Source organism: Telmatherina bonti (genome assembly GCF_933228915.1).
Source record: "Telmatherina bonti genome assembly, chromosome: 19".
Classification (NCBI taxonomy): domain Eukaryota; kingdom Metazoa; phylum Chordata; class Actinopteri; order Atheriniformes; family Telmatherinidae; genus Telmatherina; species Telmatherina bonti.
This window is the reverse complement of record NC_136617.1, coordinates 33763-59428: the sequence shown is the minus strand read 5'-3', so window position 1 is coordinate 59428 and position 25666 is coordinate 33763. Positions and strand designations below refer to the sequence as shown.

At 44.0% G+C, this 25666-nt stretch overlaps 2 protein-coding genes across 2 annotated transcripts; one reads left to right on the top strand and one right to left on the bottom strand.

Moving 5' to 3' along the window:
* Positions 1-11289: 11289 nt before the first annotated feature.
* Positions 11290-12720, top strand: LOC306770358 (general transcription factor II-I repeat domain-containing protein 2-like; the record flags this gene model as incomplete). The annotated part of the gene is made up of 1 exon (XM_079259217.1): positions 11290-12720. The coding sequence occupies one exon, from the start codon at positions 11290-11292 to the stop codon at positions 12718-12720; it is 1431 nt and encodes a 476-aa protein (XP_079115343.1).
* A 4473-nt stretch (positions 12721-17193) lies between these two features.
* ncdn (neurochondrin) lies at positions 17194-23799 on the bottom strand. Its single transcript, XM_079258274.1, has 8 exons — positions 23722-23799; positions 23404-23599; positions 22056-23022; positions 21744-21925; positions 19159-19397; positions 18863-19078; positions 18647-18789; positions 17194-17644 (listed from the first exon to the last, which is right to left on the bottom strand). Exons 2-8 carry the CDS (start codon positions 23590-23592, stop codon positions 17247-17249), a joined length of 2334 nt encoding a protein of 777 aa, XP_079114400.1. The 5' UTR covers positions 23593-23599; positions 23722-23799; the 3' UTR covers positions 17194-17246.
* Positions 23800-25666: the final 1867 nt, after the last annotated feature.

Here is a 25666-nt window from a genome sequence, read left to right as displayed (position 1 = left end):
GTACATGTGTGTGTATGCATGTGTATGTATGTGTATATGTATGTATGTATGTATATATGTATATATATAATGTATGTGCGAGTGTATATACATATATATGTAGGTGGGTATGTATGTGCATATACATGTATGCATTGATCTCTTTCTTTTGTTTTTTTTTTTTTTGTTTTTTTTATGTTCTCTTTTCTGTTCTCTTTCTGCCCCTTTCCTGTCCTTTCCGGTCGGGTCCAGTAGCATAAACTCTGTAATACAAGCTATTATCCAAAACAAATTGAAAAATAAAATAAGAATCAAGAAATACAAGGGGATCATTACATCTACAAAAGTTCCCCTTGGCAAAATAAATTTGCTCAGCAGAACACAGCATCCAGAACATCAGTCTGCTTGCTTAAATGCTGGACAAGACAAAAAAAAAAAAAAAAAAAAAAAAAAAAAAAAAAAAGGAATAAACATGTTTACAGCAGGAATAAACATGTTTACAGCACAAAAGAACATGTTTACAGCAGAATAAACATGTTTACAACAGCAATAAACATGTTTACAGCAGAAATAAACATGTTTACAGCAGGAATAAACATGCTTACAGCAGATATAACTATGTTTTCAGCCGATATAAACATGTTTACAGCAGAAATAAACATGTTTACAGCAGGAATAAACATGCTTACAGCAGATATAACTATGTTTTCAGCCGATATAAACATGTTTACAGCAGAAATAAACATGTTTACAGTAGAAATAAACATGTTTATAGCTGAAATAAACCTGTTTACAACAGGAATAAAGTTTTTACAGCAGGAATAAACATGTTTACATCAGGAATAAACCCGTTTACAGCGGAAATAAACATGTTTACAGCAGGAATAAACATGTTCACAGCAGATATAACTATGTTTACAGCATGAATAGACATGTTTACAGCTAAAATAAACATGTTTACAGCATAAATAAACATGTTTACAGCAGAAATAAACCTGTTTACAGAAGGAATAAACATGTTTACAGCAAGAATAAACATGTTTACAGCAGATATAACTGTTTACAGCAGGAATAAACATGTTTACAACAGGAATAAACATGTTTACAGCAGATATAACTATGTTTACAGCAGAAATAAACCTGTTTACAGCAAACATAAACATGTTTGCAGCATAAATAAACATGTTTACAGCAGAAATAAACATGTCTTCAGAAGGAATAAACAGGTTTACTGCAGGAATAAACATGTTTACAGCAGAAATGAACAAGTTAACAGCAGAAATAAACATGTTTACAGAAGGAATAAACCTGTTTACAGCAGGAATGAACATGTTTACAGCACAAAAGAACATGTTTACAGCAGAATTAAACATGTTTACAGCAGGAATAAACATGTTTAGAGCACAAAAGAACATGTTTACAGCAGAATTAAACACTTTTACAGTAGGAATAAACATGTTTACAGCAGAAATAAACATGTTTACAGCAGGAACAAACATGTTTACAGCAGGAATAAACATGTTAACAGCACAAAAGAACATGTTTACAGCAGAATTAAACATGTTTACAGCAGGAATAAACATGTTTACAACACAAAAGAACATGTTTACAGCAGAATTAAACACATTTACAGCAGGAATAAACATGTTTACAGCAGATATAACTATGTTTTCAGCAGAAATAAACATGTTTACAGCAGAAATAAACATGTTTACAGCAGAAAAAAACATGTTTGCAGAAGGAATAAACAGGTTTACAGAAGGAATAAACATGTTTACAGCAAAAATAAACATGTTTACAGCTAAAATAAACATGTTTACAGCAGATATAACTATGTTTACAGCAGAAATAAACAGGTTTACTGCAGGAATAAACATGTTTACAGCATGAATAAACATGTTTACAGCGGAAATAAACATGTTTACAGCAGAAATAAACATGTTTACTGCAAAAATAAACATGTTTACAGCAGAAATAAACATGTTTACAGCGGAAATAAACCTGTTTACCGCAGAAATAAACAGGTTTATTGCAGGAAAAAACATGTTTACAGCAGAAATAAACATGTTTACAGCAGAAATAAACATGTTTACAGCAGGAATAAACATGTTTACAGCAGGAATAAACATGTTTACAGCAGAAATAAACATGTTTACAGCAGGAATAAACATGTTTACAGCAGATATAACTATGTTTACAGCATGAAAAAACATGTTTTCAGCAGAAATAAACCTATTTTCAGCAGGAATAAACATGTTTACAGCAGATATTACTATGTTTACAGGAGAAATAAATATGTTTACCGCAAAAATCAACCTGTTTACAGCAGGAATAATCATGTTTACAGCAGGAATAAACATGTTTAAAGCAGATATAACTATGTTTACCGCAGGAATAAACCTGTTTACAGCAGAAATAAACATGTTTACAGCAGAATTAAACATGTTTACAGCAGGAATAAAATATTTACAGCAGAAATAAACATGTTTACAGCAGGAATAAACATGTTTACAGCAGATATAACTGTTTTCAGCAGAAATAAACATGTTTACAGCAAGACTAAACATGTTTACAGCAGATATAACTGTTTTCAGCAGAAATAAACATGTTTACAGCAGGAATAAACATGTTTACAGCACAAAAAACATGTTTACAGCAGGAATAAACATGTTTACAGCAGAAATAAACATGTTTACAGCAGGAATAAACATGTTTACAGCAGATATAACTATGTTTTCAGCAGAAATAAACATGTTTATAGCTGAAATAAACCTGTTTACAGCAGGAATAAAGATTTTTACAGCAGGAATAAACATGTTTACAGCAGGAATAAACGTGTTTACAGCAGAAATAAACATGTTTACAGCATGAATAAACATGTTTACAGCTAAAATAAACATGTTTACAGCAGAAATTAACATGTTTACAGCAGGAATAAATATGTTTACAGCAGAAATAAACATGTTTACAGCAGGAATAACCATGTTTACAGCTGAAATAAACATGTTTACAGCAGGAATAAACATGTTTACAGCTGAAATAAACATGTTTACAGCAGAAATTAATATGTTTACAGTCTGGTACAAAAATCCATTTTCAAATTTAATCTCGAAGTTTAGCATATTCAGAGGCGTGTCCTTTTGATTTACAGGTACCCAATCTCCCACTTCAAGTCAGAAGAACGTAGAACAACCGCAGCATTTGGCGGAGGTTTCTGCTCTTTGAGTTTCTAGTTTCATATTTAACGAGCAACTTCGTCTGCGGCAGGGCAGGTCGTGCACGCGGCCTGGTTTGAGTGCCACATTTAATATTGGTACTTTCTCACCACCTCAATCAGCTGTTTTATTAAAACACTCCGTTTTTCCTGCAACAGTAAAAACACGGAAGCAGCAACTCCGCTTCATGCTTTTTAACCACGCCCACCTTAAATGTCCGACCAATCACACGATACTTCTTGGAGCCTCGCAATAAAAAAAGTTCTGCCAGCCCGATGTGTCGAGAACTGTCCTCAAACACGTCCGCGAGAACAAAATGTAATTTTCCTCTCGGAGCATCGAGAACAAGAAAAAAGCTCTCGCTTCCCGTGGAGGACGGAACAAGCTTTAGACTGGGCTGGACTTGTCTGGCACAGGAACTGGGACTGGGACTAGACTGGTTCTGATGTCAACCTTCTGGTCTTATTTAGAATTTGCTTTTGTTATTTTTCTGAAAGAAAAAAAAAGTTTGAAGATTAAGTTTCTCTGGATGACGTTTCTGCATCACTGTGGCAACAGAACACATTTGGTACCACAAGACTTGTTCCCACATTAATCCAGAAACAGAATCACAGCCAGAACCAGGTCCAGTTGCAAAAGAGATATTCAATTCAAATCAATCCAACTTTATTTGTACAGCGCCACTTCACAACAATGTTGTCCCAGGACACTTTACAGACACATCATTTTGAGCCAATTCATACATATCCTATAATAGAAACCAACTGATTGCTTCGAGTCATGACTTGGATCCAATCCTCCATCCTGAGCTGCACGAGGCGACAGTGGGAAGGAAAAAACTCCCCTTTAACAGGAAGAAAACCTCCGACAGAACCCGGCTCAGGGAGGGCAGCCATCTGCCTCGACTGGTTGGGGTGGAGAGGACAGGAAAGACAGATCAACATGTACAACTGCACTTATTCAGGAAGACCTGCAGAAAAAAAGAGTTAGAGACGGCAATATTGTCATATATTTATACATTAATATATTAGAGAAATAGAGCGAGGTACTTCTCAGTGCATCAGGTAACATCCCCATTGCTACATAAGTAATGGATGGCTAGACTACCCATAACTATAAGAGCAATGAGCAGAACCTGGACAGTTGGGTCCCGTACATGCAGACTCCAACTCAGGAGATGCTCATATCCTAACTATAAGAATCATGGAAAAGGAAGGTTTTCAGCTCCATCTTAAAGGTGTGGAGGCACGCGTTAAAGGAAGTTAAAGGAGCGTTAAAGCTCCCAGAAGCTTCTGTCAGTTATCCAGGATTCTTCAAGGACTTTCCAGGAACAGTTCTCCTAGTTTTGGGGGAGATGTGTCCCTCTGTCAGACCCACCCAGGTCCTGGTTCTGGGGGAGATCTGTCCCTCTGTTGGACCCGTTTGGGTCCCGGTTCTGGGGAGGATCCTTCCCTCCTCTGACCATCAGTCCAGTTCTTGGGTCATGTGACCTTTAGCCTTTTCTGGCTTCTTGAATCCACGTTTCCATGGAAACCATTTCTGAGGAGACTAAGGCCAACAGTAGATGGATCAGCTGAAGGTCCAGGTCTCAGGTCCTGGTTCAGGTCTAGAATCGGATCTTTGCTGGATTTCAGATGAAACTAAAGAAACAGGAATGAATGAAGAAGAAGTTAAGGATCCAGTTTAAACTGGTTCTTTACTTTCTGTCAAGTCACCACGACGTTGCTGCATCCTGCCAGTTATGAGGCTTTTATTCTGCAGGACCCAGAGGTCAGATCCAGAACGGACCTGGTCCCATACCAGGACTGCAGTAGAACTGGTCTGGAACTGAACTGGAAATAAGGGGGAAAATGTAAAAACTCTGGAAGACATTCAGACAGACAGAGAACTGTTGATGAAGATTGTAACAAAGTTTGACATGAAGACATGAGAACGGGACCTGGACTCTGGAATTGGATTTTGGATCTGCACTGTGAAGTGCTGATGTGGTCTGAATCAGGTTCTGGTTCTGATACGTTTGATTGAATCCATTTTATCAGTTAGATTTTATTTAAAGTTGTTTTGTTTTGTTATATTCCACTATGAAGCTGTCCAGCATAGTTATAGTTGGAGATTTTAACATACATGTTGATGATGACTGACCTCTTTGCCAGAGGTTTCATCAGTGTCAAGAATTTTCTTTTAACTTTACTCAGCATGTGTCTGAACCCACAGATGTTAACCCCTTAATACGTTTTCCGTATTTCTTTTTATATCACACTCCTACAATACCTTAGACTTTTCCTATTTCAATAAAACTGCGCATGACGCACCGGTAGGCTCTCTCCTTCTGATTGACCCCATTTTTGACCAACTGGATTGAGCCATGGTCCTTCCTTAGCCAATAATACCCACTGAGTGTAAACTCAAGTGGGTTGACCATCACATACGTTTCCTCTTCCAGACCTCGCCATCAGCTCTGACGCCAGTTCTGACCCCGCTGCCGTAAAGCCAATAAAATTCCTGTCACGGCGATGTGCAGCTTCTGTGTGTGGGATGTAAAATGGCTTCAAGGGGTCGTGCGTAAACATTTTTGACAGCACCTCTATTTCCCTCCAGTTGTAAACATTTGTTCATAAATACAAAATCATAGAAAGAAAATAAGCTGCTGCTGATTTATCTGCGTGTGTGTGGACCGCTTCCATACTCTGTGTGTGCATGCGTGCAGCGATGCGTGTCTGTTAGAACATACACTTATTACAGTCGCAGGACTAATGTGGGATAAAAACTTCTTGTTTGTCTTTATTAGTCTGTCATGTGATTGTGATGGAAACCCAGCAGCTCTTCAGATGAAGAAGGAGCAGCTCCTTCCAGAGGAAGACTACATTCCTGCCCTTCAGACCACCAGGACCCCTTCTCATCATGCTCATTTACTTTTACAAACACTCTTTATCAGACAATAGTTCAAAACACAGAGATCCACGACTGTAAATATGTCAATTGTATTGTGTTAAGGTGTCTTTTATTATTCCATTTTGTTTACATTACATAACATGGCATTATATTGTTTACATATATAAACATGATGACCGTAAAACTTATTCTGACTCTTTTATTATAATGCACAATAGAAAAAATAAGCTTTTAGTGTGTTTATGCATCACCTGGTGAATTTCAATAATACTGATAGTAAATATGAATAAACAACAAGATTCCTCTTGATACCACCTTTCATTAGAGTCTCATTGATGACTGTATGTTGAAGTGTTCTGGAGTTAGAGCTTATTGAAGTTGGAGACTCCAAATGGTCACTTTGCAGAGCGCATGAACATACTTACAGTAAAGCCCTCATAGAATAATAATTGTGGAGTGTTTTCTTTACAAAGAGACCATGCTTTTGAATATACTACAGCATCTACTTTAATTTGGGTATGTCTTTTTTCGGCGTTTTTGGCATTTTGGGGTGTGACTGTTAAGGGGTTAAAGGCCATCCTCTGGACCTTGTTTTTACCTTAGGCTGTCTTTATTTTCAGGATACTTTTATTTCTGTTCACCTCTGTATTCTTTTTCATTTTTCTTTTCCTGTGTTGGTCCCTCCTGCTCGGAGTTCCTGCATCCTCAACTCCAACTACTGCTGATGTGTTTTGTGATGCTTTTCATTTGGTCTTTTCCTCCTATGATGATTTTGATCTCTCTTTAGCTCTTTTTAATAACTATACTTTATCCATCTCAGATAAAGTATCACTTGTCAAAACTAGAAATGTTTCTGTTGCAAAGCCTTCATGCTGGATTAATGGCAACATCCGGTGTTTAAAATGCTCCTGTAGAAAAGCCGAGCACATGTGGAAGAAAACAGGATTGCATGTCCACCGGCTCGTCCTGAAGGATCTTCTGGCTTCTTTCAACAACGCTGTCAGAGATGCGAGGGCCGCCTATATTAAAAATTTATTCTCAAAAAGCTGTGGCAATCCTAGAGTTTTATTTAACACCATTAGCAGTTTAGTTACTCCAACTCTTCCTGCTGCCTCCATTGCCTCAAATGAGAATTATGAAAATTTTTTGGCCTTTTTTATTGAAAAAGTAAAATCTGTGAGAAGCTCTATGTCCTCATCAGCTGTTTTACTTCCTGTTCCCCGTCCCGCCCAGCCCATAACCCTAAATAAATTTTCACCTGTTTCTCTACCAGAGCTGCTCACATCAGTTGGCTTAATGAAGGCATCCCCCTGTTCTCTTGACGTTCTTCCTACATCCCTATTGAAAGATCTCTTCCAGGCTATGTGCCCCATGTGTACTCACAATTATTAACGCTTCTCTTCTCCTCGGCCAGGTCCCTGACTATTTTAGGAGTGCCGTCACACTCCCACTGTTAAATAAACCTCAGCTTGACCCCTCCATTTTTAGCAGCTATAGACCCGTCTCCAATCTGCCTTTTATCTCTAAGATTTTAGACAAACTAGCTGCCAAGCTGCTTACAGCTGCTTTAGAGGCACAGAACCTCCTGGACTGTTTTCAGTCTGGTTTTCGCAGGGTCCACTCCACCGAAACAGCCCTGCTCAGAGTATCCAACGACATCCTGATGCATAGCGATGCAGGTTACTGTTACTGGAGCTGACCTCAGCATTTGATACAGTAGACCATCAGGTTCCGCTGAAACACTGGGTTGGGGTCTCAGGATTGGCACTTAAATGGTTCTCCTGCAAAGTTCAAGTTGTGTTCTTCATCTCTTGATTATGCCGCTCCACAGGGGTCCGTTCTGGGTCCGTTATTGTTCATTTTATATTTCCTCCCTTTGCAGGATATTATAGGCTCTTTTATAGGCTCTTTTAAAGAGCCTTGGCCCATAACACATTGATTGACGTGCTGACGTTGCGGTAACGTATTGTGTCATTTCCTGTTTCCCTAGCGTGTGTCACTGCGGATTGCTACGAGCCGTTGGCTCCTTTAACTTCTTTCTAACTTCTATCTATTGTTGACCAACCACTCACTTTAGCGCACAATATCTTCCCAAACCACTGTTCTATATATTGCATTTATTTTTGGGATCTTTGGCTTTCTGTTTACTGACTTAAACAGCTCAAGCACTCGGTTTTAGCATGGCTGCTAGCTCTCTTCCCACACCCCGGTCCCCTGCCTTTTCTTGCTCGGTGTGTCTGATGTTTAGCTACTCCTCCGCCTCCTTTAGTGATAACGGTAGGTGTATTAAGTGTAGCAGCGTGGCAGCTTTGGAGGCGAGGCTCTGAGTTAGAAGCCCAGCTCCGCACTCAGTTAGGGAAGCAGTTAGTCAGCAAGCCCCCATTAGCCAGTGCGGAGCTACCAGCCAGGGCAGCTAGCCCACCTAGCGGTCCCTCAGCAGTTCCCGCGCAGCCGGGAGCCGAGGCGGGCTGGACGACGGTCAGGCGGAAGCGTAGCCCCAAACCAAAACCCACTGGCCACCACCGACCTGTTGACGTTTCTAACAGATTTTCCCCGCTCGGCGACACACCCGCTGAGGCAGAAACCCTGATTATAGGTAGTTCCATAGTCAGAAACGTGGCTCTAGAGACACCGGGGACCATAGTCAAATGCATTCCTGGGGCCAGAGCGGGCGACGTTGAATCGTATCTGAAACTGCTGGCTAAGGCTAAACGTAAATACCGTAAGATTGTAATTCACGTCGGCGGTAACGACACCCGGTTACGCCAATCGGAGGTCACTAAAATGAATGTTGCTTCGGTGTGTAACTTTGCCAAGAGCATGTCGGACTCCGTAGTTTTCTCTGGTCCCTTGCCAAATTTAATCAGCGATGACATGTTTAGCCGCATGTCATCCTTCAACCGCTGGTTGTCTAGGTGGTGTCCCGATAACAACGTGGGTTTTATAGATAATTGGAGCGCTTTTTGGGGAAAGCCTGGTCTTATTAGGAGAGATGGCATCCATCCCACGTTGGATGGAGCCGCTCTCTTATCTAGCAGTATGGACTCTTTTATTAGTCAGCTAAATTGACAACTCAGGGTTGGGACCAGGAGGCAGAATTGTAGTCCTACACACTTTTCTGCAGCGTCCCACCTGCCGCCGCCCACCCAAAACCCCATTCCGACCTTATACAACTCCCCAGCAGTAAGAATTAAACAACACAAAAACACTTCTGGGGTTAATCGTGAAAACCTCATAAAAATAAAAACAATGGATCTAATAAAATCTGAAAATAAGACAATAAAGTGTGGCCTACTGAATATCAGATCCCTCCCAAATAAGTCTTTATTAGTCAATGACTTGATAGGTGATCACCACATTGATTTATTCTGTCTTACGGAAACCTGGTTACAGCAAGAGGATTATGTTAGTATTAATGAAGCTACGCCAGCTAACTTTAAACTTTCACATTCCTAGAACTACAGGCAGAGGAGGAGGTGTTGCAGCTATTTTTCAGTCAGAATTTTTAATTAATCCTAAGCACAAAACTAACTATAAATCCTTGGAATTCCTGACATTAAATTTATCTCATCCAAAATGGAATTGAGAGAAACCGCTCCTTTTAGCATTAGTGTATCGCCCACCTGGACCTTACTCCGAGTTTCTGACCCAATTCTCTGATCTCTTGTCTGAGTTAGTGCTGACTACTGATAAGGTCATTGTACTAGGTGATTTTAATATTCATGTTGACCATGAAAATGATAGTTTAAACATTTCCTTTAGCTCTATTCTAAACTCAATTGGGTTTTCACAAAATGTCAATGGAGCCACTCACTCTCATGGTCACACTCTTGATCTGGTTCTAACATCTGGTATTGAGACTGATAAGCTCAAAGTTTTTCCTCAAAACCCTGTCTTGTCCGATCACTTCCTACTAGAGTCCCCCTTTAAGCCTTACTCCTGCTCAGATTGATCAACATGCTGATACTATAACAGCTTCAATGCGTACAACCTTGGATAATGTTGCTCCCCTAAAGAAGAAGAAATTAGGTAAGATTATGAAGGCTCCCTGGTTTAATTCCCAGCTTCGAGCTCTAAAACAGGCATCAAGGCGTTTGGAAAACAGATGGCGTTCATCAGGACTAGAGGAGTCTCGCTTAACCTGGAAAGAAAGTTTAATTGTCTACAAAAAAGCCTTACATACGGCAAGAACAGCTTATTATTCATCATTGATAGAGGAAAACAAAAACAACCCTCGGTTTCTTTTCAGCAGTGTAGCTAGGCTTACTAGGAGCCGGAGCGCTGTGGAGCCATGTATTCCTTTCTCACTTAGCTGTGATGATTTCATGTATTTTTTCAGGAATAAAATTGATACTATTAGAGATCAAATCCACAATATTCTTCCTTCTACCTATAATGTTGAGCCTGTTGTGGTCTCTGAAGCATCCTTAGAACCAGGATCTGACTTGTGTCTAAATAGTTTCTGTCCTGTCCAACCCTCTGAATTAACTAAAATAATAGCTTCATCTAAACCAGTGGTCCCCAAACTACGGCCCGCGGGCCGGATACGGCCCGCCTCCACATTTGGTCCGGCCCCCTGAACAATACCAGAAAGCATTTTGATTTTTTTTTTCATATATGTGTATTTGTATTTGATAATAAAGTTGGACTTTTGCAATAAAATGTTCCTTAGTTATGAACTATTTTCATTATTAACTATTAGTTAGTAACTATTTTATACACGCATATAACATGACATTCTGTTCCAACCTTGTGCAGTCTGTGCCCCTATCTGGCAACCCCCAGAAAAAAAATCCTAAACCCGCCCCTCTCAAAGAGAGAGCAGAATGATGGCGAAAAGATTAGGTAAGAGAAAAATTGATTCAGAATGCAGGGCATTTAACCTGCAGTGGACAAACGATTATTTTTTTGTTCAATGCAAAGAAAAGGCTGTCTGTCTCATCTGTCAAGAGGCGGTGGCGGTATTCAAAGAATACAATCTGCGGCGACACTATGAATCTCGTCACAAAGACAAGTATGATAGCTTGCAAGGCCAAATGCGAGCAGACAAACTCTCAAAGCTAAAAAGTGGACTGTTAGCTCAGCAGAATACATTTGTACGCCAAGCTCAGCTGAACCAGTCATCTGTTCGGGCCAGCTTTCGGGTTGCTCAACTGATAGCAAGCAGTGGTAAACCTTTCACTGATGGAGAGTTTGTCAAGAAATGCATGAACGCTGTCGCGGAGGAGGTGTGTCCCGAGAAGAATTTAATGCCATGAGTCTATCAGCGAGTACAATCACCAGACGCATTGAAGAAATCGGGGGTAATGTATATGTCCAGCTGCAGCAGAAGACAAAAGAATTTGAATTTTTTTCATTAGCACTGGATGAGAGCACAGACATGCAGGACACCGCGCAGCTGCTCATTTTTATTCGTGGAGTTAGTGCAAACTTTGAGATGTGCGAGGAGCTGGCAGCACTCCAAAGTCTGAAAGGGACTACGACGGGGGAGGATATTTTCGGCAAAGTGTACCAAACCATGGAAGAGTTGGACCTGGACTGGTCAAAGCTGGCCAGCATCACAACTGACGGGGCTCCTAGTATGGTGGGCATGTCTCGGGGTCTAATAGGACGCATGAACCGGGAGATGGAAGAACGGGGTCTCACCGCCCTGCTACAAGTCCACTGCCTAATTCACCAGCAAGCACTGTGCTGCAAAGTGTTGACGTGGGATTCTGTCATGAAGGTTGTGGTGTCATGCATAAACTTCATCAGAGCAAAGGGACTTAAACACAGGCAGTTCCAAGAATTCCTGTCTGAACTGGAATCTGCGCACGGAGATGTGCTGTACTACACAGAGGTCCGATGGTTGAGCCGGGGCAGAGTTTTGAGGCGTTTTTACGAGCTGCTACCTGAAATTAACGCATTTCTTCATTCACAAAACAAAACGGTGCCAGAGCTGACGGACCCAGAATGGAAATGGCACCTCGCATTTTTAACAGACATGACAGAAATGCTGAACAGCTTTAACTTGCAACTACAAGGCCAGGGGAAACTCATTTGCGACATGTATTCCCACATAAAAGCATTTGAGGTGAAACTAGAGCTGCTTTTGGGACAAGTGAAAAAGCACAGCTTCATCCATCTCCCTGCTACACAAAACCTCTCTGCAGAGAACCCAGCGGTCCCGTTTCCAGCTGAAAAGTGTGTGGAAGCATTGGAAATGCTGAAGGCGGAGTTCGGTGTGCGATTCCGTGAACTACATGTTCATGCAAAAGAAATCCATCTTTTCCAGAACCCATTTGTTGCCGACATTGATGAAGCCCAGCCTTCTTATCAGTTTGAGTTGGCCGAGTTACAGAACTGTGATGTTCTGAAAGACGGATTCAAGCCCAACAGTCTCATTGACTTCTATGCCGCCCTCCCAAACGACAGGTTCCCTAACATCAGAAAACACGCAATGAAGATGTCAACACTTTTTGGCAGCACGTATATCTGCGAGCAAACCTTTTCACGCATGAAACTGCTGAAAACTCCAATGAGATCAAGATTGACAGATGAACATCTGCATCAGTGTTTGAGACTGGCAGTGACTAGAATGGAACCTGACATTCAACTTCTCACCAGCCAGATGCAGGCCCACAGTTCACACTGATGAACATACAAAGGTAAGCTCACTTTTCTGACTTGAATGAGTCATTCTGAGTATAAACAAATATAATCATAATAAAATCTACTGGGATAAAATCCATCTCCACAACCATACTGGTAGTGGTACTGGTTGTGCTGTGTAGGTCCTGCATCACTTAGTTCAGTTTCTCAGCCTGCTTGCTTGGTGGTTTTCACAGGGAAGTTGATGAGAGAGAGAGAGAGAGCTGCAAACAACGAGGTCTACAAGCTTACTGGAACCTACAAAAGGATTATAAGGAAGGAACACAAGAACTTTGAGAGACTGCTCATATGAGTCATTTAAGTAAGAGATTCTGCTCTGACAACTAAGCTGAACTTGGACCTGTTAAGACTGTGCACGGCACAACAGAAAGTTTATGTTCCATGGACTTTTTTTCTGTGAAGAACCCAGAGAGGGTTATTTGGTTATTATTTATTTCATTAATAGTGTTATTTATTTTCTGACTTTTGTTCTGTGAAGAATCCAGAAAGGGTTATTTGGTTATTATTTATTTCATTAATAGTGTTATTTATTTTCTGACTTTTGTTCTGTGAAGAATCCAGAAAGGGTTATTTGGTTATTATTTATTTCATTAATAGTGTTATTTATTTTCTGACTTTTGTTCTGTGAAGAGCCTAGAGAGGGTTATTTGGTTATTATTTATTTCATTAATAGTGTTATTTATTTTCTGACTTTTGTTCTGTGAAGAATCCAGAAAGGGTTATTTGATTGTGGCTTTCTGGAAAACAATAAATTTTTACATTTAGGCACTCCTGCAATCATCACACTTTTTCTGTTACAAACTGACCCCGGCCCCTCATCAGAGAAGGGAAAAGTTATGTGGCCCTCACAGGAAAAAGTTTGGGGACTCCTGATCTAAACCATCCACCTGTATCTTAGACCCTCTCCCAACGAGCCTCTTTAAGGACATTTTCCCTTTAATTAATACATCACTACTAAATCTTATCAATATGTCTTTAGTGACAGGATATGTACCACAATCATTTAAAACTGCTGTAATCAAGCCTTTACTTAAAAAGCAATCTCTGGATCCAGAGGTGATAGCAAATTATAGACCTCTATCTAACCTCCCGTTTATGTCCAAAATTCTGGAGAAAATAGTTTCAGCTCAGCTACATGCCCACCTGAGCAGAAATAATTTATGCGAGGAGTTTCAGTCAGGATTTAGAGCTCATCATAGCACTGAGACGGCATTGGTGAAAGTTACTAATGACCTTCTTATGGCCTCAGACAAAGGACTTGTGTCCGTACTTATCTTGCTTGATCTTAGTGCTGCATTTGATACAGTCGATCATAACATTCTGTTACAGAGACTAGAACAGGTGGTTGGAATTACAGGTACAGCGTTAAGCTGGTTTAAATCATATTTATCTGATAGACTTCAATTTGTTCATGTAAATGACAAGTCCTCCTCACAAACTACAGTAAGTCATGGAGTTCCTCAAGGTTCTGTACTTGGACCAATACTCTTCACACTATATATGCTCCCTTTAGGCAAAATTATTAGACAGCATGGAATAAACTTTCATCGTTATGCAGATGATACTCAACTATACTTATCCTTTAAACCAGATGAAACAAATCAGCCCAATAGGCTACAAAATTGTCTCATAGACATAAAGACTTGGATGTCTAGAAATTTTCTCCTCTTAAACTCAGATAAGACTGAAGTAATTCTCGTTGGATCTGAAAAACTCAGAGCTAAATTTTCCGGTTTTGTAATGAACCTGGATGGCATTACTTTAGCTTCCAGTGCTACAGTGAGAAACCTTGGAGTAATATTTGACCCTGACCTGTCCTTTGGCCCACATATTAAGCAGGTTACTAAAACAGCCTTCTTTCATTTACGTAATATAGCCAAAATTAGGGACATTCTGTCTCAGAGTGATGCAGAAAAACTGGTTCACGCTTTTGTTACTTCGAGACTAGATTACTGTAACTCTCTATTACTGGGCTGTCCTAAATATGCCCTGAAAAGCCTTCAGCTGATCCAGAATTCTGCAGCCAGAGTCCTGACCAGAACCAGCATGAGAGATCATATTTCTCCAGTTTTAGCCTCTCTTCATTGGCTGCCTGTTGAATCTAGAATAGAATTTAAAATCCTTCTCCTTACATATAAAGCCCTCCACAACCAGGCACCACTATATATCAAAGACCTCATAGTTCCTTATATACCAAGCAGAGTACTTCGTTCGCAGACTGCAGGCTTACTTGTGGTTCCTAGAGTCTCAAAGAGCCGAGCAGGAGGCAGAGCCTTTGGTTATCAGGCCCCTCTCTTATGGAATAAGCTCCCAGTTAGTGTTAGGGAAGCAGACACCCTCCCCACCTTTAAGACTAGGCTGAAGACTTATCTTTTTGATAAGTCCTATAGCTAGGGATGGTTAGCATCCCTTAGTTATGCTGCTATAGGTTTAGACTGCTGAGGGACATTTCCTGATACACTGAGCTTCTTTCTCTTTATCTCTCTCTTTAACCCCCCCCCATAACAGTGTAGCATCATTAACATGTATGTCTCCTGTCTCAGCAGGTCTCCCTGGCCGGGAGTAGCAGTTCCTGTTGTCTGTTGTCTTTCTGTCCTCTTCCCCCCACACAGCAGAGGCAGATGGCTGCCTGTCCTGAGCCGGGTTCTGCCGGAGGTTTCCTTCCTGTTAAAAGGGAGTTTTTTCCTTCCCACTGTTGCCAGTGTGCTTGCTCAGGATGGGAGATTGAGTTGGACTCAACTCAATCTGTTGGTTTCCTTATATAGGCTGTTATGAATTGGCCTTCATTATGTTTTCCCCTCTGTCTGTAAAGCGTCTTGAGATGGCATTGCCGTGATTTGACGCTATATAAATAAAGTTGAATTGAATTGAATTGAATTAAAGATATTTCATTGTTATGCTGATAATATCCAGCTGTATATTTCTTTTGAACCTCAGGAAGTTTTTAAGATTCAGTTTTTACTTGGTTTCCTGGATGCTGTCTGGAGTTGGATGAGTGAAAATTTTCTTCAACTAAATGAAGCAAAAACTGAAGTTCTTGTTTGCCCCTCAGACAAATATTTCCCTAAAACAGCCGAGTCTCGGCTTCCCGTTTTATTCAGCCGACAGTGAAGAACCTCGGTGTAATCATGGACCTGTACTTTCCTCAGACGTCCACATAAAGTCGCTTGTCTGTTCCTGTTTTTACCATCTGAGGAACATTGCCAAGCTGAGAGCCATTGTTCCTCCATATGGGCTGGAGATGATCGTTCATGCCTTCATCTCCACCCGGCTTGACTACTGCAACTCCACCTTTACCTGCCTAAACACAACATCGCTGGGTCGTCACCAGGGTGTTCAGAATGCCGCTGCAAGGCGACTTATTAGATCATCTAAATTCACTCTGTCACCCTGCTGCACATTACTTACAGAATACACTTGGTTTTAACGTATAGACTCCTACAAAACCAATCGCCTGGCGAGACTAGAGACCCTTTAATGCCATACGCTCCCAGCAGGTCTCTGAGATCTGCTGACCAGGGTCTGCTGGCGGTTTTTACATACGCAGTTCTAAACAACAGGTGACAGAGCCTTTGCAGCAGTTATTACTGCTTTATGGCACTCCCTTCCTGAGATCGGCTGGGTCAGTGATCTCTTTTACAAAGCAGCTCAAGATGTCTCTTTTTAATCCTTTTTAGTTTTATTTGTTATGTTTTTTCTTAATGTTCCATGTTGTTTTAATGTTTTTGTGTTTTGTTGTGAAGAACTTTGTGATTTTTACCTTGAAAGGCGTTGTATAAATAAACCTTTACTGACTTACTTCTGAACTTTTAACACTTTATTTGCTTCTACTGTCAGTAGAAAGTAAAGATCTGCGGATCTGCTGGACGGGTCCAACAGGATTTTACCGGTCTTACTCTGCTTCAGGCTGAAAATGTTTCAGAAATCAACCTGAAAATATATTTTCCATCTTAAATGTTTGATAAATGAGAAATAATCAATCTGATCATCTGAAATGATCAATGAGGCCAAATAGCAAAAGAACCGGCGTCTCCGAGCGCCCCCTGCTGGACACACAGAGAACACCTCATCTAAATAAACTTTATTTAAAACCTGGAATGAACATTTCCTGTATGAACCGGGACTGAGGTTCTGACGGCTCGGCTCAGCGAGGCCGGTTCTCCCCAGGAGACCGGTTCTCCTCAGCGAGACCGGTTCTCCCCAGGAGACCGGTTCTCCTCAGCGAGACCGGTTCTCCCCAGGAGACCGGTTCTCCTCAGCGAGACCGTTTCTCCCCTTTGTCGTTTATTTTATGCCTTTTTATGATGTGATTTTGTTTATTGATTCTGCAGCCGTTTGTTTTTATTGACAAACTGAAAAAAAAAATTCTTTATTCACATCCAAGAATCAGACTGTCCAACGTGTCCCAGGAGTCCAACGTGTCCCAGGAAACCCGGGAGTCCAACATGTCCCAGGAGACCCAGGTATCCCAGAAGACCCGGGAGTCCAACGTGTCCCAGAAGGGTTAGGTCACTTCAGGTCCACCACCTTCCTCAGCCTCTTCATCCTGCTCAGAGCTCCATCATCACTCGTCTTCATCACATCTGCGATGTCCTGTCTGCAGGCGGGACATTGCTCCGCTGCTGCACACAGCACGTCCTCCAGAACTTCCTCCGTGTTCCGGTCCAGCAGCGTTCCGCCTTTGCTTAGCGCTGCCAGCGTCTGTCTGAGCCAGCCGTCATCTCTGAGCAGCGCCGGGATCCAGAACTGGGTCCGGACGCAGCTCCCCAGAGCCTGCAGGGACAGCCGGCAGAGTTCTGCAGCCTCCGCCCAGTCCGAGCCCACCTGGACCGGACCGGAGTCCACAGCACTGCGAAGGAACCGGAGCGCTGCCGAGACAAAACGTCTCTGGCCTGCATCCACCGAGCCTGCAGAGAGAAAGCGGGTCAGAACCAGAACAGCTAAGTCTCAATTCTTCCTTTACCCCTAGCCCTGGCCCTTCCCCTAGCTCTATCCCTAGCCCTAGCCCTTCCCCTAGCTCTAGCCCTTCCCCTAGCTCTGGCCCTTCCCCTAGCTCTGGCCCTTCCCCTAGCCCTTCCCCTAGCTCTATCCCTAGCCCTAGCCCTTCCCCTAGCTCTGGCCCTTCCCCTAGCCCTAGCCCTTCCCCTAGCCCTAGCCCTTCCCCTAGCTCTATCCCTAGCCCTAGCCCTTCCCCTAGCCCTATCCCTAGCCCTAGCCCTTCCCCTAGCCCTTCCCCTAGCTCTATCCCTAGCCCTGGCCCTTCCCCTAGCTCTATCCCTAGCCCTAGCCCTTCCCCTAGCTCTATCCCTAGCCCCAGCCCTTCCCCTAGCCCTAGCCCTTCCCCTAGCTCTATCCCTAGCCCTGGCCCTTCCCCTAGCTCTATCCCTAGCCCTGGCCCTTCCCCTAGCCCTTCCCCTAGCTCTATCCCTAGCCCTTCCCCTAGCCCTAGCCCTTCCCCTAGCTCTATCCCTAGCCCTAGCCCTTCCCCTAGCTCTATCCCTAGCCCTAGCCCTTCCCCTAGCTCTATCCCTATCCCTAGCCCTTCCCCTAGCCCTAGCTCTATCCCTAGCTCTATCCCTAGCCCTTCCCCTAGCCCTAGCCCTTCCCCTAGCTCTATCCCTAGCCCTGGCCCTTCCCCTAGCTCTATCCCTAGCCCTTCCCCTAGCCCTAGCCCTTCCCCTAGCTCTATCCCTAGCCCTAGCCCTCACCCTCCCCCCTTAGCCTTTGTCCAAAGGAGAATTGGGATACCCCTTCCCCCCCACATGATTGCGCAATATGGAGGGATAGGGCTAAGTGGAAGGATCACCCCAAATTACCCACAAATCCACAGCGTGACACCTGACCCAGGTGTCGCTGGGGGGACGGAGACACCTGACCCAGGTGTCGCTGGGGGGACGGAGACACCTGACCTGTAGGAGGAGTCCTCAGTCTGCTCATCATCATGCCCAAAGTGCAGTAATTGGCTGCCAGGACCAGGAGGCGGGGCTTGTTCACCAGAACAGGAAGTGCGTCGCTCAGATGGACCTCCAGGGTCCTGAAACACGGCTCCGTCCTGCAGGATCAAACATCCGGGTCAGCGCCAGCGGTGGATCGGCTCATCCGGTCTCAGGTGTTCCAGCAGATACCTGACGCTCTCCGGTTCGGTGACGGTGAAGTTCAGAAGGGTGGAGCTCGCCGTCTCCATGCTGGGATCTCTGGTCCACGCCGAGCTGCTTCTCTTCCTCAGGAAAGACCAGGTCTGGGACAGGAAGTCCACCAGCAGGGTGGGGGTGTCCAGGGTCAGCAGCACCTTCCTGGGACCCTCCTCCGCCGACAGGTGGCACAGAGCCGGGAGGAGGTACCTGGAGAGGGGGAGGAGCATGGACAGACCAATGATGATGTCACATTACGACACAGGAACTCCCATCCGGACCGGGTCTACCTCAGAGCCTCTGTGCCCGTCTTGGCCCCGCCCTCCATGTCCACAGACATCCTGCTCATCCAATCAATGAGGCCCTGCTCAGAGCGCCCGGCGTCCAGGTGGTGGCAAGCATAGCCAATCAGAAACGGCATCAGTCTGGTCACTTCCTGCTTCAAACAGGAAGTCTCCTCTGCCAGCCACGAGCACAGAGAGCGGAAGGAGGCGAAGATGAAGGGGTTACCATAGCAACCGGGACCCACCTGTCAGAGGAAGAGGAGAAGAATAGGACTGAGCACGCTCAGTGGGGAATATCCAGCATGGAGGGGTGTCAGATCCTGGATCTGGATCAGATTCCGGTCTGTCAGCGTTCCTTCATCCTGTCTCAGTTCTACTGCTGCACCTGCATCTTCATCATCACCATCATCATCATCATCACTATTATCTTCATCACCATCATCACCACCACCATCATCTTCATCATCACCACCATCATCATCATCATCACCATCATCATCATCATCACCATCATCTTCATCATCACCATCATCATCATCATCACTATTATCTTCATCACCATCATCACCACCACCATCATCATCTTCATCATCACCATCATCTTCATCATCACCATCATCATCATCACCACCATCATCTTCATCATCACCATCATCTTCATCATCATCATCACCATCATCACCATCATCATCTTCATCATCACCATCATCTTCATCATCACCATCATCATCATCATCACCACCATCATCTTCATCATCATCACCATCATCATCTTCATCATCACCATCATCTTCATCATCACCATCATCATCATCATCACCACCATCATCTTCATCATCACCACCATCATCATCTTCATCATCACCACCATCATCATCATCACCATCACCACCATCATCTTCATCATCACCACCATCATCATCATCACCATCATCACCACCACCATCTTCATCATCACCATCATCTTCATCATCACCACCATCATCATCACCATCATCATCTTCATCACCACCATCATCTTCACCACCACCATAATTTCATCATCACCATCTTCATCACCACAATCATCATCTTCATCACCATCATCATCTTCATCACCACCATCTTCTTCATCATCACCATCTTCATCATCACCACCACCATCATCTTCATCACCACAATCATCTTCATCATCACCATCTTCATCATCACCATCTTCAGCATCACCATCATCTTCATCATACCACCATCTTTATCACTATCTTCATCATCATCACCATCATCTTCATCATCATCACCACCATCTTCATCATCATCACCACCATCTTCATCATCATCATCACCATCATCTTCATCATCACCATCATCATCATCTTCATCACCATCATCATCTTCATCACCACCATCTTCTTCATCATCACCATCTTCATCATCATCACCATCATCTTCATCATACCACCATCTTTATCATCATCACCATCATCTTCATCACTATCTTCATCATCACCACCATCATCTTCATCATCATCACCACCATCTTCATCATCATCACCACCATCTTCATCATCATCATCACCATCATCACCATCATCTTCATCACATCATCATCTTCATCATCACCATCTTCATCATCATCATCACCATCATCACCACCACCATCATCTTCATCATCACCACCATCATCATCATCATCACCATCATCATCATCACCATCATCATCTTCATCATCACCATCATCATCACTATTATCTTCATCACCATCATCACCACCACCATCATCATCTTCATCATCACCATCATCACCACCATCATCTTCATCATCATCACCATCATCATCTTCATCATCACCATCATCTTCATCATCACCATCATCATCATCACCACCATCATCTTCATCATCACCATCTTCATCATCACCATCATCTTCATCATCACCACCATCATCACCACCACCATCATCTTCATCATCACCACCATCATCTTCACCACCACCATAATTTCATCATCACCATCTTCATCACCACAATCATCATCTTCATCACCACCATCATCTTCATCATCACCATCTTCATCATCATCACCACCACCATCATCATCATCACCACCACCATCATCATCACCATCTTCATCATCATCACCATCATCTTCATCACCATCTTCAGCATCACCATCATCTTCATACCACCATCTTTATCATCATCACCATCATCTTCATCACTATCTTCATCATCACCACCATCATCTTCATCATCATCACCACCATCTTCATCATCATCACCACCATCTTCATCATCATCATCTTCATCATCACCATCATCATCTTCATCACCACCATCTTCATCATCATACCACCATCTTTATCATCATCACCATCATCTTCATCACTATCTTCATCATCACCACCATCATCTTCATCATCATCACCACCATCTTCATCATCATCACCACCATCATCATCATCACCATCATCTTCATCACCATCATCATCTTCCTTATTCACCATCTTCATCATCATCTTCATCATCACCATCATCTTCATCATCATCTTCATCATACCACCATCTTCATCATCATCACCACCATCTTCATCTTCATCATCATCATCATGGTACCTGCTGCAGGTGGTACATCACAGCAGAAAAGGCCTCCTCCAGGACCTCCAGGACCTGCCGGCTCTGCTGCAGGCTCATTGTGGAGGAGGAGGCGTGAGGAGGCGCGGCGTGAGGAGGCGCGGCGCTCCCTGCATCTCCCACGCAGACCCGCTCCATGGCGGCCTCCATGATGCGGTAGCAGCCTGCAGAGACGGTCGGTCAGAAGGTGAAGCTTCTCAAACTTTACTTTTCATCCAGGTGTTGAACCAAGCGATGGATACTGGTTAAACTGGTCTGGTGGAAGTTTGGATCAGAACCAGACCCACCTCCTACCTGTGAGTGTTTGCTGCAGCTCCGGGCTCAGCTGGGTCCCCGGTGGTTCCTCTAAACCCATCCTGACCTCCACACAGGCCCGGTTCACCAGCAGGCAGCAGAACTTAGGCGGTCCCACCAGATCCCACCCAGAGAAGTCTAACAAACAGGCGCTCAGAACCAGGACCGACCCAATCTGTCGGGCCGTTAGTTTGGCCTGCAGCAGAGGTCTCAGAGCCCCCCACACAAGCCTTACAGCCCCCCTCAGCTCCTCGCTCTCCGCTGCCACTCCTGCTGGCGGCAGGAACTGCACCAGCTGGCTGCACATCTGGAGCCGGTTCTGATCCGAGGTCTGACAAAAGGTCCTGCAGAGTCTCAGCAGCAGAGAGAAGAGTTCTGCTGGGTGTCTGCTCCACGCTCGTTCTCTGGTTTTACCGGAGAGGAGGTGTCCCAGCAGGGGTAGCCCCCGCTGCTGGCTGAGGGTCTGGTTCTGGTCCAAGGCCCGGCACAGACCGGGGACGGCACCCCTGCTCAGGAGCTGCTCGGGGCCCATGGGCAAGGCACACACAGCCATCAGAACCTGGTAGCAGTCGGCAGCGAGCGCCTCGTCCAACCGGGAGCTTCCTACGCCGCCATCGCCGACCAGTAGTGTGTCGTTTGCAGGATTCTCTCCAGCAGACTGGAATTTGTATTCTGGACCGGACCTGGCTCGGTTCTGCCTCTTCCACAGCGTGTCATTGGCCAGGATGCCCAGCAGGACGGGGACGGTGGCGAGGAGCTGGGGGTGCGACGCCATGTCCGGGTCCGTGCTCAGAGCGGCCAGCAGAGCCGAGCCCAGAGACAGGAGCTCGTAGGGGGGCAGACCTGAGTCTGCACTCCCCCGCACGGCGGTCACCAGGAGCCGAGCCGGAAGGTCGATCCCCACCGCCTCAAAGATGCGCCGCAGGGTGGGCATGTCCAGCTGGCTGGCCGGACACAGGCGACTTATCTGGAGAAAAACACAGAAGATGACGGAGCGACCAATGAAAATAGTTTCTGATTCATTATCTTGTTATTAACTGATCGATCAGAATCTGCTGATCGGTTATTGATCTGGAGCTGGTCTCCAGGTCTGGATGAGTCCTGGGTCTCCTAGGTCTCCAGGTCTGGATGAGTCCTGGGTCTCCTAGGTCTCCAGATCTGGATGAGTTCTGGGTCTCCAGGTCTGGATGAGTCCTAGGTCTCCAGGTCTGGATGAGTCCTGGGTATCCAGGTCTGGATGAGTCCTGGGTCTCCTAGGTCTCCAGATCTGGATGAGTTCTGGGTCTCCAGGTCTGGATGAGTCCTAGGTCTCCAGGTCTGGATGAGTCCTGGGTCACGTGACACTCACCAGCAGCAGAGCAGCCAACACGTGACTGTCGTTTTTGGCGTGTTGGAGCGCGTGCAGACACCTGTCCAGCACCTGTCCTTGGGCTTCAGTTAAACCGCCTCGCTCCCGCTCCTCTCCCCCGGTCTCCTGCTCCTCTCCTCCGGTCCTCTCTCCGTTCCCGCAGGGGTGAACACCGTCCCTGTCAGCCATAGTGACCCTGGAATGGAGGAGGAGAAACCCGGTGAAGAGGAGATGGAGGTCTGATGCCCTCAGATCAGATTCCCGTGGCGGGATTCTTAGGATGAAAAACTGAGATAATTGTTGGTAAAAACAACTTACAGTGAGCTCAGCGCTTCCACGGCGAGAACTCCACGGACGAAACAGCAAACTCAGAAACCAATAAAGACGGTTGAAAAGTATCAGTCAGCCAATCACAGCGGGTATTGTTGAAACGTGAAAACGCCATTTTGGATCTTGTTAAAACGTCGGGGAAACGAGGCACTTCGTTTATCTGAACAGAATAAACGCATGTATGTTGTCATATTTGTTGACATCCTAATAAAACCATTTATTTGTTTTTATACGTTTAACTGTTTGTGTGGAGCTGAAACGGTTAAATTGATCGGTGGTTGCTCGGCAACGGGGCTGCTGTTAGAGCGGATTGGTGACGGCGGGAAGGCCACTGTGCTGTGATTGGCTGTGACGTAAGGTGCTGCGCTGTGATTGGCTGTGATGTAGACTGCTGCGCTATAATTTGCTGTGACGTAGGCCGTTGCGCTGTGATTGGCTGTGACGTAGGCTGCTGCGCTATGATTGGCTGTGACCCATGCGTTACCCTGCTATGTTTACATTAGTTTAATCAACATATAAATTATTAAGTTTAGCTGAAAGCGCTTTCAAGCTCTATTCTACCGAAGTTCCAAAATAACCTTTTTTTTCGCATTTTTGTAACAGCTTTTAAACCGTGGCTCAATAAATTGATAAATTATAGCTTTTTTTTGGGACAAAATTATGAAGCTAAAGCTTTTTAATGCATGTTTTGTGTATGTTCAAAGTTCTGTCAATCTTATTTACGTATTTAAAGGAAAATTATTATAGAACTATTACTGGAAAACGGTTCCATTAATGTTCTTTAAAGATTTTTCTACAAGGTCTCTGCCTGCACATATGAACATACATGTTCTAAAATTTGCTGTCATGTTTGGGCAGGTGTTCCACAAACATGAGGCAATCTGTGCTTGTTCTGGTTGCTGTGTTGGTGCTTTAGCCTTGCTCTGCACACAAAAAGACGAAAATGGACAAAGATCTGTGAAACAAAATGTCTGAATGTTGAAGATCATCCAGTGCTGATGTTGTTGGATTTTATCATAAATACTTTTTACTATTTATTGCTTTCATCCTTTTTGCTCATAAGATTCCTAACTTTATATAAGGGCCTCACGGAGGCGTAGTGGTTACACTGTGGCCTCACAGCAATGACGCCATAGGTTCGAGTTTGGGCAAGGGGGTGGGAATTGCTCAGTGGTCTTTCTGAGTTTGCATATTCTCTCCATGTAGGCTATGTGTGGGTTCTCTCCAGGTTCTCCGCTTCCTCCCACTGTCCAAAGACGTGACGTTAGGTTAATTAGTTGCTCTAATTGTTCATTGGAGTGTGTGTGAGTGTGAATGGTTGTGTGTGTCCGTGATGGACTGGCGACCTGTCAAGGTGTAAGAGAAGTCAGAAGGAGCATGCTTAACAGTAGGGCTGTTCAGGTCGCTCCCAACATGTCCCTGCTACAACACACCTGACTATGATGAGCGAGATGTTGTGTAGAACTCTGTTGGATATAAGATCCATTTAATTTGGGACCAAGTTGAATAGCCTGCTTTACAGCATTGTGCTTTGACATTTGTATAGAAAGTACTAATTAACAAGTAATTTATTTATATAAAATTGTTACTGTCCTCATTGTCCACATAAAAACAGGCTTTACATTCAGACTTTTTTTTATACCTGAGATGATGAAGATTTGTTAATTATCCACTGCAATTAAGGTAATTGTTGATCCTTTTCTAAACAGAAGCGTCAGAATTTACATTGGAACCGATCAACCAATCACTTCCGAGCCCAGAGCCCCGCCCCTCTCCGGCCATTGGAGCATTTTGGCGGAACCGATAACAAATGCAGGCAGGTGGCGGACTGGAAGTTGTCGGATGAATGTTGATATGATGTCTATGGTTTTTTTCTGACGTAAACTTTCACTGCACATCTGACGTCAGTCTAACGTAAACTTTCATTTTCTGC

Coding starts and splice junctions, on each gene's coding strand:
- ncdn (XM_079258274.1), bottom strand. CDS start 23,592: ATGGCTGACAGGGACGGTGTTCACCCCTGCGGGAACGGAGAGAGGACC. Junction 19,079..19,158: donor ACGGGCACAGAGGCTCTGAG/GTAGACCCGGTC, acceptor CCCCCTCTCCAG/GTACCTCCTCCCGGCTCTGT. Junction 17,645..18,646: donor ACTGAGGACTCCTCCTACAG/GTCAGGTGTCTC, acceptor TTCTCTCTGCAG/GCTCGGTGGATGCAGGCCAG.